This window comes from Rhododendron vialii, chromosome 8a (assembly GCF_030253575.1).
Source record: "Rhododendron vialii isolate Sample 1 chromosome 8a, ASM3025357v1".
In the NCBI taxonomy this organism is placed as follows: domain Eukaryota; kingdom Viridiplantae; phylum Streptophyta; class Magnoliopsida; order Ericales; family Ericaceae; genus Rhododendron; species Rhododendron vialii.
The window spans coordinates 3,095,696-3,117,186 of NC_080564.1; the positions used below are offsets into that span (position 1 = coordinate 3,095,696).

The 21,491-nt window shown below is 38.5% G+C and overlaps 2 protein-coding genes across 4 annotated transcripts; both read right to left on the bottom strand.

Moving 5' to 3' along the window:
- Positions 1 to 1,535: 1,535 nt before the first annotated feature.
- On the bottom strand, positions 1,536 to 20,881 carry LOC131299095 (serine/arginine-rich splicing factor SR45a-like). 2 transcript variants are annotated; one of them, XM_058324658.1, is made up of 8 exons: positions 20,869 to 20,881; positions 5,611 to 5,697; positions 5,468 to 5,487; positions 3,911 to 4,000; positions 3,668 to 3,764; positions 3,051 to 3,200; positions 2,436 to 2,505; positions 1,536 to 2,014 (listed from the first exon to the last, which is right to left on the bottom strand). In XM_058324658.1, exons 2-8 carry the CDS (start codon positions 5,611 to 5,613, stop codon positions 1,788 to 1,790), a joined length of 657 nt encoding a protein of 218 aa, XP_058180641.1. In that variant the 5' UTR covers positions 5,614 to 5,697; positions 20,869 to 20,881; the 3' UTR covers positions 1,536 to 1,787. The 2 variants fall into 2 exon arrangements, with proteins under 2 accessions (XP_058180641.1, XP_058180642.1); XM_058324659.1 differs by lacking the exon at positions 20,869 to 20,881 and having other exon boundaries at positions 3,911 to 3,994; positions 5,611 to 5,701.
- LOC131299090 (phospholipase D delta) lies at positions 6,724 to 20,016 on the bottom strand. Of its 2 annotated transcripts, none has more exons than XM_058324652.1 (12): positions 19,421 to 20,016; positions 18,812 to 19,091; positions 17,762 to 18,150; positions 15,933 to 16,049; positions 14,606 to 14,800; positions 12,902 to 13,204; positions 12,750 to 12,818; positions 11,321 to 11,468; positions 10,852 to 11,000; positions 10,321 to 10,488; positions 9,473 to 9,673; positions 6,724 to 7,285 (listed from the first exon to the last, which is right to left on the bottom strand). In XM_058324652.1, the coding sequence occupies exons 1-12, from the start codon at positions 19,736 to 19,738 to the stop codon at positions 6,989 to 6,991; spliced, it is 2,634 nt and encodes an 877-aa protein (XP_058180635.1). In that variant the 5' UTR covers positions 19,739 to 20,016; the 3' UTR covers positions 6,724 to 6,988. The 2 variants fall into 2 exon arrangements, with proteins under 2 accessions (XP_058180635.1, XP_058180636.1); XM_058324653.1 differs by having other exon boundaries at positions 17,762 to 18,141; positions 19,421 to 20,012.
- Positions 20,882 to 21,491: the final 610 nt, after the last annotated feature.

Here is a 21,491-nt window from a genome sequence, read left to right on the forward strand (position 1 = left end):
GGTTTTAATAACCTTGATCTCCTTTCTAAACTCAACTGGAGGGTCATCAATGAGAATAAACCGCTTTGAATTAATGTGATTCGGATAAAATAAAAAAAAATTAATGTGATTCAAAAGGAATACCTCAAGAATTTACCAATTTAAAGCTTGGCCTTCTGGTGGGAGAGCCTCCCACCTTGTGAAAAAGCCTGATCAAAACCAGGGAAATCATGAACCAGAGCAGAAAATGGAACGTGGGTGATGGTAAGGATATCTCCTTTTGCCAAGACTGGTGCCTCGTGGTGTGGTAATGAACCTCTTGAGATCTCCCATGGTGTCATTGATCAATAAGCATCTTAAGGTGGCTAATTTCGTCAAGCAAGATAAAAGTTGGAATGTTGCTCGTGTAAATCGATTGATTTATTCTGCTTATGTGAATCGAGTGACGAATGTTTTCATTCCCCAGTTAGCTGCTTTATCAGATACTTCCTCTCGTATTCACTCAGGTGATGGTTAGGTCTCTCTTTACTCTCTTCTGCATATCAATTCACAGCTCATGAGGATGGCACTTGGATAATTGAAAGTGGATTTGGAAATTGAAAATCGAATCAAAGCTTCATTTGGTCACACACAAATGGGAAGCTTTTGGCCAACGTTCAACGCATGATTAGAGGTCTTTTGGGATAATGATCTTTGCCAGTGGTGTGGGGAAACAAGCTGTAAAAAAAAGGGAATTGATTTTGCCACTCTAATTTTTGTTAATGTCATTCCCTTTCTCTCACAAAACATATCATCAATAAAGACACAAAGGGGAGTGCCAAAATCACTCCCCCAAAAAAATTGGACCACATTAACCTTTTGGCTATCCTACCACACAAAGTGTCATTGTGATTCCTTAGGTTTACATGAGAGAACTCCACCTGTCACCACAAACCCATATGGCTTCATGAGTAGGGTAGGGAATTTTCTCAAGTTTCCACTCTCAATACCCAACATATCAGTTGGAAAGTGCGAACCGCGAAGCATAATGTTTAGAACAAGGCCTTTGGCCCTTTGTGTTCTCAACTCTTTATCCTGCTATTTTTCGCGAAAATAAAATGAGATAACCACAAATAGCAACAGTTGACAAAACATTAGATCAAGAAGTAAATATGCCTGCGAAAATCATGTGTTTTTTCACCGTAGAAGCGTAAACATACGAACCAGTGAACAATTTTTCCTCCCAAGCACAGCAGCCATATGTTACTCCCTCCGTCCCTTTTTTTGTGTCCAGTATTTCATTTTGGGCTGTCCCTTAATAAGTGTCCATTTTGTAAAGTTAGGGGAGTAAAAGTTGGTGTATTGTCTATTTTGTCCCTAAAAGTAAATTTTATTTTGAAAAGTTAGTGAGTAAAAGTGTAATGATGATGGGTAAGTAGGGAAAGTGGAGGAAAAAGTTGATGTGAAATGTGTAATGATGATGTCTTTTTAACAAGTTGGAGTTACGAAGCAGGACACTTAAAAAGGGACGGAGGGAGTAATACATTTACGCATATAATAGGAAGAAACCTTTCAAGGACAGGTCACAAAAATGCAATCTCATATTTAATACCTGTTTTACTTGATAAGCAACTCTTGAAATGGAAAAGGTCCAACATATAACTAAATGGTTAGAAAAGTAACCACCCAACGATAAACCCTTACAAACAAACCAGATGATTTTCAGTCCAGTACAAACTAAATATTGTGACATCACCACAACTAGTCTAAAAGAAACAGTTTTTATCTTCTCTAAAACCGAAGACACCAGGACCTGATAAGCAGCAGCCTTACCTAGAACGGCGACCATAGCTCCTTTCTGGACTACCATACGGAGAATAAGGAAGCGACCTCGATCGCTCCCTTCTTGACCTTCCACCTCCATATGGCGAAGAACGTCTAGGAGGAGGAGAGTAATCACGACCACCACCTCGATATGGTGAGCGCCTAGGAGGAGACCTGCGATACTCGTAGTCATCGCGACCTCCACGGTACCTACCACGGTCTCCGCGATAGCCTATTTTCACGAGTTCAAAATAAACATGAATATTTGATAATTACTCTTCCAACAAAAGCAAAATAGTATCTGGATAAACAAGGGTGCATTAAAAACCTAATAGCCTCTGTTACTTGGACTTATAAATGTATTAGGTAGTTGTGTTGGACACTCCACACTCAGATATGGTATGGGATCCAGTCAAGCTTGTAATTCAAATTTGTTTTGAACTCCAAAATGACTTAAGGGACCTTATAAACACCATTTCCAAATGAAACATGAGAAATATACCAAGAAACAACAATAGGTCCCTGTGTCATTGACATAGAAATTGGATGAATGAGACACAGACACATCCCCAACACCTGTACCCAAGTCAATGTAATGTAGCCCAAAACTAAACTACTAAGCTCAAATGAGATTGAAACATGTAAAAGCTTACCATGGTCCCTGGTATTTTTCAGCCCAAGATAGTGACCAGGAGTGGGAGTTCTGGCGCGTTTCCTCCGTGACTGAAACATCAATAAATGATCTCAAAACTTGAGGTATTTTGGACAAGATTCAGCTTCAACAAAACATGGCCACATCAATGAAAATAAACTATACAAATGCTATACAGATAAGAGGAAAATAACTAAAACCAAATTAAAAGAGAACCTAGACTTGCAAAAATGGAAAATAGAAGTGACAGAAAAGAAAAGCACCAAACGTTTAGGCATATATCACTAGTATCCAGCAAAATTCCAGGTCTGAGGTACCATAAAAGCTTGATTAGACTGTTGTTGATAATATCCGAAGATTAGTTGAGTTGAAAGAATTGCTGAAGTTGTATTGTTGTTGATCAATATAGTTGCTATGTTAAGTTGATCATGCATGTGACAGGCTGTTATAGCTGGCCATTGATCAAGCTGTTTTGCTTAAGCGTTGACATGGATGAACTCATCTGAGTGCTGCCAAACATAGCTGACGCAATGTCTTCTGAATCTAACCAGAAACCTCCAAGTCAACACAAATGATTACCAACCAAAATAGGTCATCTGAAGTAACAACCACTTACCCTCTCCACGGTAATGCACCGGCCATCAAGAACTGATTGATGGAGTCGTTTGATGCACCGCTCAGCATCATCAGGAGTATCCATTGATATGAAAGCAAAACCACGAGAGGCACGTGTACGGGGCTCCACAACCAGAAAACATGAGGCTATCTATAAGGAGAAAACAATTGGATAAAATCATCAGTGAAAGTACAAAATCTTAATTGATTTCCTAAAACAACAAGAACCAAAGTTCATGAGAAATAGCTCCCACCAATCTTCAGGTACAAAATGCATTCTATAATTCTACACACGGATGCACGGACAAACGGAGAGGGAGAGAGCATATTCTATGACTTCAAAGATAGGAGGGACCCTTCTATTTTGTGAAAACGTTTATTCTTGAAAAGAGTTTAAAAAAAAAAACTATACCGCTTCCCTTGATATTCCCATTATGGGCTCAGAACTTTAACAAGGGCTATTCAGATATATCTTTTGTTATCACAAAAAGGTAATAAGGGGAACCATTTCGCCATTCCCTTACAATCATGCAACACATTTCAAATTCAAAGAGGAGGTACACAACAGCTTAAAATCCCAAAGCCACTTGACGTATGATCAATTGCATAGAAACCAACCTTTCCCTCTTTGGAGAAATGATCTTCAAGGTCTCTCTCCGTTACCCTTGTAGATAACCCAGTTACATAGAGTGTATTTCCAGGATTTACATCATTCCTGCCAAAAAGGTTTAGACAAGACTTTCAAACGACAACTCCCCCATTCAAAGATGAGACAAATTTGAGGGCAATTAAGCTATATCAGGTGCCATTGATGTAGCCATAACAAGAAAAGAAGGCCATTATGCCAGAATTATCACATACCTGCCACGACCCCTTGACCTTGATCTTGATCTAGACCTGGACCTGCCCCTCATCCTTGACCTGGATATGGACCTTGACCTTGACCTGGATCTAGATTGAGACTGAATCGCATAAGGAAAAGGGGAACGCAGACAGTTGTATCCAAAGCAAACAACATGGGAAGTGGGAGAGGGAAGGGAGATCAAAACGGGGGCAAGGGTGAGAGGGCATTAAATATGCAACAGTTGAAATGAAATGAACTGCAACCAGGTTCAAACAATAGCTTGAATCTTTTTCTAGAGTTCATTAATAGCCCGAAGGAAAGGTCCAAATTACGATGACATGATCTTAAGTATATCTTTTATGGCATTGAAATTCTATATCTAGAGAGAGACGGGGAGAGATAGATAAGCCTGAGATACATACTTTTATCTATACATGTATATATATACACACACATAAGTACATAATATATGTATACATATGAGAGAGAGAGAGAGAGAGAGAGAGAGAGATTGTTAGTTTATACCAAATTATGTCTTTCCACCACATCTTTAAAAGAAAGGACATAGCTCACAATTCCTGTTTAACACTTCGTCATAGTCTTCCTTCTCTTTCCCATTTGGTTCAACTAAAATTTGTAAATTCCAAATGAGGCGGGAATGGGATGGTGCAGTCTGCCATGACATTGACTCTTCTGAATTTGAGGTACTTATGAAATAGTGGGTCTATCCTTTCTAGGATCTTTCCTATGGTATATGCACTCAGGCAGGGGTCCAAGTTTGCAGTCATACCATCAATGGGATAGCTAAGAATCGATTAGGGCAGCCAACCTAAAAGTTGGACCAATAGCACAAGCTCATTTGGAGGCAGGATAAATGTACAACAAGGATGGATGACAACTTTTGGAAACTTGAATGAAGGCTATCTATGACACGAGTTTGATTCTCCATAGCAATTCTTCGTTGTAGTTCAAAAATGTGTGACGTTCTGGTTTCTTCAACAAAGAAGGTTGTCTCATATTTCGAGTTATCATTTATATTTGCTGAAAGTTCTAGATGGGCTGCTTCCTGTTTATCTTAAATGAAAGGTCCAAGACTAGAGAAAGGGGTTGGGATTAACCGGGAACAATTAAACTATCCAAAACTATTCCTCTTCCTTCAAGCCTTCAAGATTCCCTATACTTCTACAAACCAGAACCCTAACCCTCCATTGGAAGGTGATTACGACCACCACAATTACACTCTTTCCATTTCTCTTTGTTTGTTGTGTCTTATTTCTCACTCTACTCCTACATGTCCTAGATTTGTTATTTTGTTATGTCCTCAGGTGGCACCAGATATTTGTGGCCTAAATCTGTTTGTCAGCACGTATGGAATCAAATGTCCGATCAACCAAAGCATGAGTAACCAATAATCAGTAAAGAAACAAGACACAACAAAAACAAAAAAAAAAAGAGAAACTTTTTAATTGTGAAAACAAAATAGAACGATCATCTCCAAAACCTCAGGAAGGCAATCGTTGGTTGTTCTAGAAACGAAGAGAATCAAGTACTTCAATATTGTATAAGGGTTTTACCTTGTCCGAGGAGAATCGGCCTGAGAAGAACAGGAAACAAATCAGAAAAAATAATAATTCTTGTGATAGCAATAACACTCGATAAACAAATAACACCGATATCAACATATACAGACACAAGTACAGTGATGAGGTATGATTACCATGTTCGAGCACGAGACGAAGAACCCTAATCGAAAGAGGATTCTGCTGATGAAAGAAGAGAAGAAGAATGCTGCTGCTTATGTTTTTTTCTCGCACGAGCGGGTTGAAGCGAACCCTAGGAAAGATTATAATCGTCGATAAATTTCACCTCGCCCCTCGTTGTTTTAGTCATGTGCGGATCGCCCCCGTTTTATCACCCTTTGCACTCCAAGAGACTTTTCAAATTTTAATTTTTTTTTTATTTTTTTCAACTTTAAACGACCCACTGTGCCCAAGAAATCAATAATAACCATTAATTTTGATGATGTGGTAATTTGAATAGTGTTTTCTCTCTCTTTGAAGAGAGAGAGACACCAAAATAGTGTAACAAATTTGCTCTCTCCCTTGGAGAGCATTTTGTTTATGTAGCTCCTCAAATGTAATTTGATTTTGCTATCTTCATCAGAGATACTCTTAATGCGACGAGAGATCAGGGAATGAGAGTTATTATACAGTAGGTGAGACGTTTATTTTTTAGTGTTTTGGTTTTGTTCTCGTAATTATTAATATGGGTGGATAGTAGTTACAGGCAAAAGGCATTTTTCTAAATAAATAAAGAAGCTGAGCTAAATAAGAAGTGAAATGTTATTTCCGGAGGATGGGATGGGTTTTACACGTCGCCCGGGTGGATATGTCATCTGGGCGGAAGAGTAATCCTCTTCCGGGTGGCAAAACACCAAATGAGGGTGAGGACGGATGACTAATCCATAGATACAACATCTGCCCTTTATATCCTCCCTGCAAATGGGCGTTATGGTTTGTAAACTATCCTACATTGTCAAAAAAATTTGTCCAAACCAGTCTTCATTTTTTTTAATAAATGATGATTATAACATATTCAAGTCTTCCCCCATTGTTTGCAAGGAAATTGAACAGGCAGAAATCGGACCTTCCATTGCCTGCAAGCTAAATGCAATGCAATTAAATGGTTATGAATCTCTGATTTTGTAAAACCAAATAAACAAGCAAACTCTCTATACACTATGGCAACATCCACAAAGACGCGAATTCCAGCACTCTACAAACCACGACTGGTAACCTCTCTCCCGTGGCTCCAGCAGATCAACAATAAATTGACGAATAATTACAGTTGAAATTAATACATAAAAACCGAATAATTACAGTTAAAATTAACACATACAAACCGCACAATTGGTTATAGCTACAAGGTCTTGAATTACATTAGTGTACAAACCTGCAGTTGACAGCAACCACTCTCCGGTGGCAGTGGCAGATTAACAATATGTTGAAAACAAATTGCCGCTAGAATTCACAAAATAAAAAATCCAGTGTCAGATATTTCCCACCCTTACTGGTTCTGAACATGTGTGGAAGTCATCATGTAGTCAGGATATCAGGAATGGTGGGTGAAGGAGCTCCAAGAACTCTACCCCCTGCATCGGGAAAAGTCTCGAATCCAGGCAATGGACCCACCTTCCCGTCGTCATCTACCTGTATGGGATACTTGATAAGATGGCCTTGCAGTAAGGTGAAATTATGGTCAATGTATCTCTTCCGGTTATCTTCAGCCATCTGATTTACTTTCCTCACACACTCCAAGCTCTCTGGCTCATTGTAGTGACTGTCCATCATCCCCAGTTGCTCAGCCCAAAGTGACATTCTATAACCATATATCTGCATGAATGTTACTCGGGTTAACTATGTAGTATATGTTTTTTTTTTTTAAAACATCCAAAGAAGAGCGTTATGTTGAGTACTTGAGACATATAATCACACAACGTGAATGACTCGTATTACTACTACCTGTTTGATTGGTCGTGCTACCTATAGGGATCCCACACTGCCGAGACAATTGTAAACATAATATTAGGAAATATTGTGTTACCATGTTTTGTAGGTTCTATTATTCATATTTCGTAGTTGGTTTAGGTTTCTTTATAATGCATGTTCCCAGTTGGTTTAGGTTTCTTAGTGATCAAATCTTGTAGCCTATATAAAGGCATGTTAGGGTTATGATTTAGTTACAAATCAAAGACCCATCAATGAAAGCAATCTCCTTCTCAATTCTCTTTTCTAACACGGTATCAGAGCTTTAGCTTTCTTAACATGATATCAGATCCATAAGATCTAGGTCCTGTGGGATACTTGCTCCCGGCGGGCAGTCTAAGCTTCACTACCGTCCGCTGGGCACTTGGCTTTCACCTCAAATCTTTACTGTCATGGCTTCTCTCGCTTGTGGCCGTTTTTGGCTCTCCTAGTTTTCTCCATGGCTTCTCTTGGTTTCTCCTGGCTCATGGCTTCTCATGGTTTTCTCCAGGCTCCTTTTCTCCGGGCTCCTGGCTTCTCCTGGTTTTCTCCCAAGCTTTTCTTGGCTCCCAATTCCTAGCTGCTCTTGGTTTCTCTTGGCTTCGCTACTCCTAGTTTCTCTTGATTTTTTCAAACTCAAGTTGGCACACCTACTTGAGTTTGTGGGGGGATGTTAACATAATATTAGGAAATATTGTGTTACCATGTTTCGTGGGTTCTATTATTCCTATTTCTTAGTTGATTTAGGTAGGTTTATTATGCGTGCGTCCTAGTTGGTTTATGTTTCTTAGTGACCAAGTCTTGTAGTCTATATAAAGACATGTTAGGGTTATGATTTAGTTACAAATCAAAGACACATCAATGAAACAAATCTTCTTCTCAATTCCCTTTTTTAACATGGCATCGGAGCTTTCTTAACAACAGTATTGTCCACTTAGCCCACCACGCATAATGTGAATGCCCATGTAGGCCCACCTGGGAAGTGCACAACTTTGTTCTTCCCAAGGTTCTGTTAGAAATATCTTGTAAAACTAAGGTCCTATGCCAATGATTGCATGGCACAAGACATTCTTTTTTTCACCCAAAGTGAGATGGGCTGTCCCAATCTACCCCACTTAAATGTGCAACATACCTGTCACGTTGCTCAAGTTCTTTCCCTGACTAAGCATGTGGTATAGTATGTATATGACAAGAAGCCCATAAATGGGCAAATGGTAAATCACCCCAGGACGTCTTTCCTCTCTGGAGCCTTTACTCCTTAGCTACATTGCCACCAAACCCTCCACTAGACCATATTGGCTCTGGTAACAAAAGGGTCTGGGCCTGCTCAGTACAATATCGTCCACTTAATCTTCAATGCGCAGCGCACTGACCAATCCAAGTACACCCATGTGACTGCCGCACAATTTGGTTATTCCCAAAACATTATGGGGCATGGCCTAATACCAAAAAAGTCCTAAGCCTTCATGTTTAGGTGGTGTCACGCTACCGGCAAGGGGATCAAACCACAGGGATATTCAGCTATTCATCTCTACACTCTACTTCATGTTTTTGTGTGATTGGTTATCCACGGATACAACCAGTTGTTGCATCCGAACGTCGGAAATATGGCCCCATGGAACATTTAGGCCTATCTTATGCTTTAATTCACGAATCGAACAAGTTAAAGAAGTCAACGGTAACCATTATTCCAAATGTCTCTTTCGAGATGAAACGCCAGATTAAGATAAGATAATTGTACCGAGGCATAGATGCCAACCTGAGAAACGAGCGTAAGTTAGTCACAAAATTCCCATCCATTTCATGACAATACTAACTAACAGCAACCACAAACATAAGTGGGTTGGGAAGCCAACAACATAAAGTATGGTAATTATAACTTCACCGGAAAAAGAAAAAAAAAACATCAACTATGGCCAATTTTGTATTTGAAGTTACACACTGCTCAAAGAATGTTCATTTATGTTCAAATCCTCCTACTGGACAATATTGAAGAAAGATGCCGAAACGTTGATGGTTTGCTGTAATATGCAAAACAAGGACCAGAAATCAAACCTGGCCCCGAGGGTGGCGTTGCTTCTCAGCCCAAGTGTGATGGGGTTGATAGGCTCCCATAGCTATCTCAGTGTCTTTTGTACCAGCCAAAGACCTTTGGTTGATGTTGGCAGATCCAACGATTACATACTCATCATCCACTATCATTCCCTTAGCATGCACATAAATCATGAACCGCTGGAATTTCTCTGAATCTAAGATCTGATAAATATTTAAGACCAACTTGTCATAAATTCCTTTCTGTACCGTAATCAAAACATACTTTGAATAAACAAGAAGTATCCGTACTACTATGTAAAGAAAACACCACAAGTTGGCATTCCCTTTTACTTGGGCCCAGGTTATCACTTTTCCATAAAGCCGAAACTAAGAAAATTGAATTTGCTTCTTCCAAGTGGGGATAAAGTTGAGCTGTAGAGGTGAACTACACCAGAAAAGATTATGTTCATTGTAATTATTATTTTACTAGTTATCTTCAGCTTTCCAAGATTGACAAGTTAAAAATTTATATACAAGAAGTTTTGTCCACGACACCTCATACCTAGAAAATAGTTGAGGGTTCATAAATCTTAACCAGATGACTGTTTCAAAATAATTCAAATACACTTTGTATGAAATTCACTGCCTGAATCAATAGGAAATAGTCCAAAATAATTCTGTGCTACTGCTATATATACGCTAGTTATGTTAGTGAAGAATTGCCAATTTAAGCTATATAAAATCATGTTTCAAAAGCCAATTATTTAACTTCGCTTTAACAACCAGATGGGATGTCACGTCTCCCAATAACAGGGATATGAACAGGTACTGTAAACCTGTTAAAATGAGATTTCATTTTGAACAATTACCACGTAACCATTTGCAGAAGCCTCATCTTCTCGTTGCCTCTCCTCAGGCATTTCTTCTCTTTTTCCAAGGCAATAAAAATTTAGATAGTCTTGAAGATGCGAGTCAGCAAGTTGCATGGATTTCAGCTCCCGTGCAACCATTCCATACATCATTTGCATTGTCTGGTTCTGCAAGAAGCGAATGTTTCAAGAAACAAAACCCAATCTCGGAAACTAACAGTTTCGTTAAAATTTCAGATCAGTTCTGCACAAGAATTTTCAGAAACTTGTTTGGTTGACAGTTTCTAGAGCATATTCTTATAGAACCTTTTTTTTTTTAGAAAGATCACATTTTTTATTAGCCACTAAAGACATGTTTTCAAATTATCATAAACCATTTGCACTAAAATGTTACTAGTATGCCAATCATAAGTATTTACATATCTTTACAAGCAACTACTGAAAAGTCTTCTACAAAACTGCTCTAAAAATTCCAAATATACCAAGATGTTTCTGGTTTATCCCATTAAGAAATCTAGAAAGCCACATCACCTGCCAAAATAGAATTTCTTGCAGCACAGCAGAATTTGGATCGCCCTCAGGCCACATTGGTATGACAATGTAAACTGCAAATCTCTCTTTAGCTCTGATTTTACTAGCAATCTTTAATGCCAACTCCATGGGTACTAAATTATCAGCTCCTGATTGTACAACAATTGGAAATAATCAGAATCCTGTAAGAAAAAATTAATGGAATCATGCAGGAATGGAGAGGAGCTGATGGCTGAACAAAGGTGCAAATTTCGATGAGAAGATTGTAATTGCTCTTAGTTGACTATGTGCAATGAAACAAGCGTTTTGTGGCAGAACAACATTTATGGTTGATCTCTGGACGAGTCATAGGTTGCATAAATTCTAGTGGTCACCTGTATAAACTTCAAATTCGACATGAAAATTAGGAACAAGCACACGATTTGCATCTAGCAAATTAATCATAAAGAACATGAAAAGGTGATTGGACCTGCTTCTTTGTATGACGGCCACGCATATGACGATCCAATGAAATACTGATTTTCAATGTATATGAAATGGTGAGCTGATCTGATGGCCTGAATGTATGCTGTCTGAATGCTACTATCTATCACCATGTTCTTCGAACAGATAAGGTTCTGCAGTGAAGCATGCCAAAAAACATTTGCAGCAAACTTCAGTATATTGCAGTAGTAAGGGAGATTAACTGATAGTATGTCAATTAGAACATTATTGTCGGGACTTCTAAGTATTTCCAACTTCTGCAAACATAAACTGTGTATTCCACATAGGAGGGTGATATGCCAGGGAGGCCTTCTTTTAGTGCCACGACACTTATGGGCATCTGACATTTTTACCCTCAACATCTAACATTTTCTTTATTCGCATTCACTCTCGCCTTCCACGATCTCACCAATTTCTTCATGAATTCTCTCATACAGCTCCTTCCATCCCTTCAATTCATTTCTGCATTCTTGAACTGCTCACCGGAGGCCACTAGAAAGACGAGTATTCAGAATTCACTTTCATCTGCTCCATGGCCATTCTAGTGACTACTTCGCACCCAACCTATTTGTAGAAGAACATTTCATCGTTGGCTTCTTCGTATCGCCAGCACTCATCTTCCAATCTACCAATACCTCTTTTTACACATCTCTCAAACTCTTCTGTTTATTTATATATGAAGAAGACACCAGATTTAAAAGGTTCCATTTGAGTGAGAGAGAGAGAGAGAGAGAGAGAGAGAGAGAGAGAGAGAGAATGGGTTGGACTTAGTTTGGGTTCTTGTGATTTGCTTTCTCTCTCCCCTTTTTCTTTTGGGCCAGAGGAATAGGTGATTCATTTTTGGGGAAAATATCATATTTCTTTGCAGTACAAGATTGTACATCTTATTGTGTATATGTATGTATATAGATTTTGAGAAAATAAGAGGTGGATTATATGTGGCCATATTTAAAATGGGTAATCTTACGAGCTATATTTGGTGTAATTAGAGGAGATGACCTCCTTCTCATGGTAGATGAAATCACCGGAGTTTGAGAGAAGACAGAACCACAAGCAGATATGAGAGTGTCTTTGTGCAGAGACTCTGAAACCAAGCAGAGATTGTCGTTTGTAAAAAGGGGTAGAATAGTGAAATCAAGTTAGAGATTGAGGCATTAAGAAAAGCGCTCATGGCATTATCGCCCTCCTATGCAAATATCCAAAATCACACAAGACTGATGACAAATGCCCATCAACATATAGAGCAATAAGGCATGAATGCCTTCTAAGAAGGGCTCATGATGTGTGAACGGAACCTCACTAACAAAGATAGCAAAATGAAGACAACCCAAAGAGAACCATCTTAAGGAGTTTTTTCTCCCCATAAACCTAGGCATACAAGGTCTATTTTGGAAGAAAAAAAACAAAAAATAAACCTGGGCCTGAGCAAGATCAATGTTTTTTGGAAATCCCCTCACTGAGCCTGAATCAATGGACCGGAAAATCTGCCAGAAGAGAACCGTTAGGTTTTGACCGGAAAATGAATTTAAGGCTAAAAAAAAAAAGGGGGGGGGGAAGTTAACAGAACCTGAACGTGCCAGTTTTCAGGATCATCTTCCTTGGAAACCCATACTCTGGGGTCATCCTCTGGAATATGTGTTATATGTTTGGAAATAGAATACTGCGGACTGAGTATCCATGAAATGCGGTCTATCTTTATCAGCGCATCATCATGCCAATGAGCTTTCTTTTTCAAACGTAGTCCCAACTCAGTCCATTTTGTCGCTTTTTTCCAACGCTGCTCAAAGTTTATTAGAACATCATATGCAGCAGGTCCATCAATTCTGCAGTGTAAATCATGCCATGGTTGCCTTGGAGCCCTAGTTCCTGGCTAAAAACGGGGGAAAAAAAGCAACGGAATAATAAGAAAGATATGCAGAAGCCTCGTAGGAGTGATTGTCAGACTTCTAAGGCAGGACCTCAGCCTTGTAGACCAACGTAAACTGCATACAACTTTGGGTCTAATCCTTCGCAAAAGGATCGATGGGGACCTAGAGACTACTCATTTCTGTGTTGCATTAACCAGGGAGGAGCAATGCTCGAGCCAAACTAACAAATATGGTGAAGAACTATTGAAATCTGAAATGAAAGCCGCATACGGATTCACATGACGTTCACAGACAGGTCAACACCTACGTTACAGACACTGCTAAATTTACAGAGTATCCATGTGAGATACTTGACACTCAAACAAGGGTATGGGATCTCTGTTCGACACATTAGTAGGACATTCACCTGGCAAGCAAATTTTGTAATTTCAATGAACAGTGAACTAACTATGCATTGACCTCCTATTATACGCATATAAAAATGCTTTGAGGCATCCTATGAACACCATTTATCCGAGAAAATTAAGAGAAATAAAGGAAGAAATATGAGTATTTTGGTATTTTCCCTTCGCCGCAAGATGGAAATTAGTTGAATCTGTCATTTCACGGCCGACTTACACCTATCACCAGTATGTGAGTTCATGTAAAACATAGGTCAACACATGCCAAATCAAAGCAATATAAACATCTGAAGATTAATTTGACAAACATATAAGTATATTTCCCACTAAAACACAATAACAGAGAGAACTTGCTTATTCGTGGCTGACATAATGCTTAGAAAATGGTATCTCCACCGAATTTCGCACTGAACCAGACAGATGTGGCACAAAACAGAAGTGTAATGCCATACAGTAAATGTCCAATGTCTTGTTCACAGCTATGTTGGTTTCCATAAGTGCTTTGGTAATTGGGTAAATCGCCACAGACCTATCAGAATCCCATCCAACCTGAGCAGCACTAATCACATTGTTTTAATGGTAATATATTATGAACATTTGTGAACAACTGGAAACTTATTTTCATATCTTAGGTTTGTGAAGCACGATTAGTACTGGGCTCAAGGCAAGCGATCCAACTCCACTTGTTGTAAAACCCTAGCAGTATATACGAGGTTGCTCATTCTAGCCGCCTCTTCGGAACATCATCCTCAAACACGATATAGTGGAAATTGGCATGAATTTTGGACGTAAGCATTATTGCCAAACCATGTAGTCTTTGTTTTGTTCTTTCTTTGTGCGTTTGCTTGATTTTTCTTTGTTCTAGTGCGTGTGTGTTTGTGTGTGTTCCATTTGTTTCCCAACATGGTGATCTTAAAGTGGTTTCTCCACAGCATGATTTTACTGCGCGAGAAGAGGATTATCAAAACTTGAAATGAGCATTCAAATGGACAAACCACTCACCGGAAAAGTAGGATTATGATAATCATCACGAAATACAGTATCAAGATCATGAAATAAGCGATGCTCAGGTGTATCATAGCGCCCATCACAGAGATCAAGACCACCCAAAAAAGCAGTAATCTTTCGATAATTACGAGATGCCTGCGTATCTACAAGCACGCTTTTCTGATGGTGTGTAAAGACACTTCCAACAACCTAGGTCAAACCAAAACAAAAAGAGAGAGAGAAACAGAAAATCAATTTCAGCAAGGCTATTTGACGACAAAAACATACATTAATAAAACTTGCAGAACTTCTCACTGAATTGTCTCGACAAATAAGTACAGTGAACAAGAAAAGTTTCACTCATTGTCATTTTGCAAACAAGAAGTAACACTTTAGTTAACCTTCTAGGGTACACATAATTGCATGCTCAGTTTGCAATGCAGTATCAGTTGCATGAACATATCAATCGTGGTTTAAGTGATGGTGGTGAGATCTGTAGTGGTAAGGGCAGCACTGACACGATTGAGGGGTGTAACGGTGGCGGCCACTTGAGCAGTAACATTTTCAATTCTTCACATAGCTTCGGAAAAACTTTGTGATGTACATTTTTAATCATGGAATCACATTTACAGGGGTTCAAAATGTTTTTGGTGGGTTGTTAGCTTTGAAATGATCTAACATAGGTACAAAGCATAACCCTAGTTATACAAGTCCCATGTGAGGATCTAATTTTCATTATTTCTACTGAAAATTAACAAGTAAATAATTTTGACATAAAAAAATAATGAAGCATGTTTATTAGTCTCATAAACAGAGATTCTTTATGGAAAGCGTAGGACTTGAATAAGGAACACTCTAATACAGAAGTCCATTATATAACTCACTTTTCTTCAACACATTTAACATAAAACCAAAAGTTATGCCAATAATCAAGGAATCAAGAGACAAAGTAATTGAAATTTACCGATAAGAAGAACAAGTTAAGAAGGTTTGTAAAAAACAAAGAGAACTAACAAGTGCAAAACTAGTTCGGTTTCTCCATTGACAACAGAAAGAGAGAGAGAGAGAGAGAGAGTATTAAGCTGACACGCACTCAAAGCAATACAGATAACAATTTCCTTGCTAAAAGAATTGCTATGTAGCATTCCTCAACAGTAAGGTTGGACATTCGGTAAGCTTGATCAGTATTTGACTTAAACAAAAATAAAAAAAAAGAAAAGAAAAAAATAAGGCAAGGAGGATGGCAATACAAATCAATTTAGCTTGGTGAGGACGCCAAATACAAAGAACATGAACAATATTTACACAATGAAATTTTAATGGATGACGGAGTAAAGCATGCCTTTTGTTTGATGTAGCTATGCTTACTACTGGCATAACGCGGTGACAACACACATATGACGGAAGAATTCTTGAAAAATCTCTTGAGCTCCTCATCATGCGTTTGCATTACTCCTGCCTGCAGAATATGACCATATCAACTATTACTTCAGACAAAAAGTATGATGCATACTAAAAGCATGAGCTAAGAAAGAAAAAAAAAAAAAAGGAAACTACTGGACCTTGCCGTGATAAATCTGAACTGATTAAGAATTTTTTGTTTTATACTTTTACTCACGCGAATTCAAGATAAAACCAACTGCCACCGTATCAGCAATGCCTAATAATGTTGCTCGTAAGGAGAAAATATGACACAAAAAAAGAGGATGAGAGGAGGATGGTCTTTGACCCTTTCACAACCACGAATTGGTTGGGGGTGAAAATTGTGACAAGCTTGAAGACACCAATCTGGTGTTATTTAACAGGGAAGATATTATCTCAAACTAGTAAATAACGTGTTCCAAATAATTTAAGTTGTTTACGATTTACAAACATAAACAAAATTAGTTTTATGATAACACCGAACAGAAAATAATAATGACTATTATTGGAAATACCAAATAGATTGTCATCCCATCCCAAACTATGGCCCTTTCTGGTTTAACTCAAACAACATCATAATTAAGAATTCCAGAATGCAAGTGCAACACATTGATATGTACATCAAGCCAAGAAAACGAAAAAATACAACACCACAACTGTTAATTCCACTCCCACCACTTGTAATTATTTATATGATTTGCATATCTAATCCAAGCTCACAATGATTAGCTTTTATCTTTAGTTTTAATACAAACAGATAGTAACAAAATATTGACATCTAAAAACTGGAGTCATCCTCATCCCAAATATGGATGGTTAGCTGTTGGCTAAATCTTCAAATAGGGTGGACTATTTAATTGCATAATGAATATAATTTGCATAATATGTGGATAGATCACTACATTGATCTACGAATGATTTCCCGTGATCCGTGAAGCTAATATTTCAGTCATGAATTTGGTTTCACACAAGATCAGCCCCTGACGGCAAGCAAATGCAATTGTGAAGAGGCCCATTTCTGATACAGTTGATATAGACTCCTAAACTTGGAATAGGATTCTTGAAAAAAAGGAAAGGGAAAAAAAAAAAAAACATACCAGCACCCATATTCCAAGTACCAACATGGAATTTTCTAAGTCATTAAAGGCCCTATTTCACAATAACTCCCTTTCCATGAAGAAACTTGCCCTGAGGAAAGAGTATTTTGTTCGCCCCGCGAAAGACCAGACACAGTTTTTTCACCAATACGTCACTCAACGCATTCACAATGACTCAACTGATTACTGTTCACTGTAGTTATCAAACGTGGAAAGAGTGGGTTCTAATGAATTTTATACACGAACAATGCTAACCAAAAAGGCAAAAAATCTTAGTTCTGCACACTATGTAGAGTATTAATGCAATTATGAGATAATCAGGGCGACCCCAGTCCTCCAAAAACATCTCCATCAAATCCCAGTATGAGAATACAGTGGGGGGCAAATGAGCTCCACAGTGTCATCGAGATTTATCAGATCACGGACGAACCGTAACAAACCAACGTTTTAACTATTTTTGTCCAATATCTGATTGATGAAAAGAAAAGCAGGCATTGATATGGCCTAAGCAGGCAAAACAACACAGGTGAACAGTCCAACTAGAACTGAGAAACAGAGCAACACATGCATAAGACATTTTACTATTTTAGAAACAGAACTCTCACCGGGATACATATCAGACAAAAGAAAGAGAAAAAGAAAGAATTCTCACCGTTTGAATGATGAACTTATCATGTGAAGTCTTATCATCCCAAACCAATAGCAAAACCCGAACACCTTCTTCGGACTTATACTTTAGCAATTCACCCAAAGTCAAATCCCCACCTCTGGGCAAAGGCCGGGTCGGCTCTCTTATTAACTTCACCTTATGATAAACAGACCAACCAACTATGTATATCAGATGATGAGCCTCTATTATAGCATGGCACATATCTTCCCAACATTTTCCATGTTCATAAACCTTCCCTCCATCTAATTGAATTTCAGGAAACTTGCTATCCTCCTTGAAGTGAGCATCTTGGTACAACTCCACTGCACTTCCTTTTCTTAGTGGAAAATACGTGTGCCTCACTCCCTTGTGCTCCGGATCAGCTGCAATACCTGGGGGGATTCCCTCTCTAACTTAACACAAATTAATGAAAGTTGAAACACTCACATCAATGAAACGCAACACTTCAGATCTCTTAGCGTGCTGTTCAACAAACAAATAACCATATACTATTTTGTACTACTAACAATACAGAAACTCAAAGACTTCACTTATACAGTTGGTACTGAAAGACAATAACATTCCAATATAGGGCACATAATCTCGATCATAGACCACGTTGCATGATCAGCGGAGACTATAGCTCAAATTTTCCGTAAATATAATTTCCCAGAAAAAAATATCTGAGATAGATAGAGTGAAAATAGAACTTCTACACAAGTCATATATATATTTGTAAAAATAGAAACCATGTGTCTTTCCACAAAAGATATGTCCTCCGAAAATTGGGAGTGCCAAACCTATTTTAGATCGTCCGAAAAAACAATATCCGATGACATTTTGGGAGAGAGAGAATGATACGACAATTCCGAAACTGACAAAATGAAGTGAGAAAGGTTCTATATAGTACTACAGTAGCATATATATATACTACTATAAAACTCTTCAGTTGTCTTCTCACTTCTCAATAAAGAATTCACTATTCTACAGGACACATCTTCTCATTCAAACAATATAAAATTTCGAAACTGCTAAATTCCCAACTAACTATACCGTGCTGATAAAGCGGATTCTTATCACAGGGCGTGAATGTCATCTCAAGGTGGAGCGCCGAGCCCGGCTTCGGTGGCCCACCGTTGGCCCCAATCACAGGATACCACCCGCTGATAGACCCTCCGGCGGCAATTTCCTCCGCCTGAATCAGGACTTTCCCTATCAGCTGAGCACCGAAAATATCATTATCCTTCACATGGAACTCCAGATGGGCCGCAGGATGCGCCATTGGAATATAGAACTTCTCGTTCCAATTAGGGTTTTGCGCGTTTGGGATTACCTGTAGGAATTTCATAAGTTTTAAAATAAAACTCCATTTAATTATTGTTCTTTGACAATTATTTCCTAGAGAATTAATGATTGAACTTGTTGTAGAAAACATATGCAATTGGCGGCTTTCAAGGCCGGCGCATGCATTACTTCTGTCCGGATTCTAGTCATAATCAAACCCACAGTAGCTTCGCGTAACTAGCTTTTCAACCAAGCGCGATGACCAATTGTGCGGGAGGAAAGAATAGAAACCAGGGCCAAATCGTAACTAGCTTTTCAACCAAGGCGCGATGACCAATTGTGTGGGAGGAAAGAATAGAAACCAGGGCCAAACATTACCCGCGTTCGAGCGAGGGTTGCTTGCGGCACGCATACTGTAACGTAAGGGTCGCTGGTGATGATTCTGCGGTGGTGGTGGATTTCCTTGTCATGTCCGTCGTCGCGGTGGTCTTTGTCGCCGCCGGATTCGGTGTCCGTGTCAGCGCCGGAGGGGGAGGGGTGCTTCGGCGGCAGGCGGTAGCAGCTGTCGCAACCAGTGAAGCAGCGGCGGAGGTGTTCGGTGACTCGGTCCATGTTAGGCAAGTTCTGAGCCTCTATAATCGTCAGGTGCAAGTCGCCGTGCAAGAATATCACTCTCTCCGATCGTCCCTCCGCCATTGGAACTGAGCTGCTTAATCACTCGATCAAACTGTTTCTGCTCACATGCTAGTACTCTGTGCACGGACGTACATATGTAGAGATGGACAGAGAAGGGTTGAAGGAGGAAAGGAATGTTTTAGGGCTTGGGATTAAGCCATGAATTTGGAATAGTACCGAAAGTTTTCTTGCCGCCCGGAGCTTCGGCGCAGTGGTGCAGAATCTACACGTATTCCAGATTTTTTTTCGACTATTTTTATCTTTTCCTTCGTAATACTCTGGCTAACTCTAAAACACAACCGATGTAATAGTGTTCGAAGTTGTATTTGGAAATTAAGAAAGTACAATAAAAGTGACAGGTAACCGTGTGGGAACTGGAAAGTTGGCGGTGGAAAGCGGTAGTGTTTTTTTTCCTGCTGAAGAGAGAGAAGAGGACAAGTGGACTCACGTGATGCGATTGATTATTCAATAGTCCGCGAGTATCGTCATGTGATAATTCGGAGCATTTACAATTACACATTTTCGTAAAGTTCATGCATCTAGAGGTAGATTCTGCAGGATTATGTGGTTATAAAATGATTCGAAGTACCATGTGACAATAATTTCGAACTATTATATAATTCTACTTGTAAATAATATTTATTCAATAGTTCGAAAATACCGACACTTGATGCTTCGATTCGGATTATTTTATAACCACACGTTATGGAAATCTTCTGTCGGCATATCAACCGCAGAAGGGGGGCCACAGGCCCACAGCCATATTCTACCCTACCCGCTGCACAGTGTTGTGCAAGTCTGTATTCAAGACAAGAAAATGATGAAACGCTTCAAATAGACTACAGTGGATATAGAGGACTACTCCCTCCGTCCCATATTATTTGGACTTTTTCGATATTTGTGTCAGTTTTCAATCGTTTATATTTTTCAATATGAATCTCCAACAATATGCAATATGGATTTCGTTTGATAGTTCTCGATTAGATCTATAATACAAAGTTTTCAAAATTATAAAAAATATCATAAATTGAGAGATATAAGAGTTTAAAGAACGGCGCGAATATCAAAAAATACCAAATATTTTGGGACGGAGGGAGTATTTGATTTAGACAGCATGCCGTGTGGGCCCACTGTATGCCCATGAGGCCCTCTTCTCGCACCCCCTGACACCACCCCCTTCTCCGGCCCCACTGCCTTTCCCCCCGCCCCTTCTTTTTCGGTTTTTTTTTTTTCACTTTGACTATTTTTTTTTGGTTTTACTTTTAAAAGTAAATAATTACTGTTTTATTTTTTTTTACTTTTACTGATTTTTTTATACTTTTAAAAGATTTTAATTACTGTTTTAATTTTTTTTAATTTTTCCTAATTTTTTTTATTTACTTATAAAAAACTTTAATTACTGTTATTGTTTTTTTTTTAACTTTTACTAACTTTTTTTTGTTTTACTTTTAGTTATTTTTTGTTTTACTTTTAAAAGACTTTTCTTGCTATAAAGATATTTCAATAACATAAAAAAATTTACTCACATATATAATATTAAATAATTTAAAAATACATATAAAGCGTAAAAAAATAAGTGTTCCAATTTTTAATTCGTTTGAACCGGTACGAATATCTTATTTTTCTTATCATTTCATCCTACATGGTCGTAATGAATTTTTGGCTCTAAGGCCTTTCAATGAGCACCCTAAGAGAGACCTGAAACTAAATAATAAGTCTTAGGGTACTTGTTGAAAGGCTTTCGAGCCAAAAATTTATTATGATCATTGAAGAC

What these genes read in the sequence shown, in the direction of transcription:
- LOC131299095 (XM_058324658.1), bottom strand. An exon ending in AGGTCAAGGGGTCGTGGCAG is followed by an intron (nt 3,765 to 3,910) that starts GTATGTGATAAT and finishes CCTTTTTGGCAG; the next exon opens with GAATGATGTAAATCCTGGAA. An exon ending in GAAAAATACCAGGGACCATG is followed by an intron (nt 2,015 to 2,435) that starts GTAAGCTTTTAC and finishes TCGTGAAAATAG; the next exon opens with GCTATCGCGGAGACCGTGGT.
- LOC131299090 (XM_058324652.1), bottom strand. Translation starts at nt 19,738, where the DNA reads ATGGCGGAGGGACGATCGGAGAGAGTGATATTCTTGCACGGCGACTTG. An exon ending in ATAAGTTCATCATTCAAACG is followed by an intron (nt 16,050 to 17,761) that starts GTGAGAATTCTT and finishes CATATTCTGCAG; the next exon opens with GCAGGAGTAATGCAAACGCA. An exon ending in ATAGCTACATCAAACAAAAG is followed by an intron (nt 14,801 to 15,932) that starts GCATGCTTTACT and finishes GGTTTGACCTAG; the next exon opens with GTTGTTGGAAGTGTCTTTAC.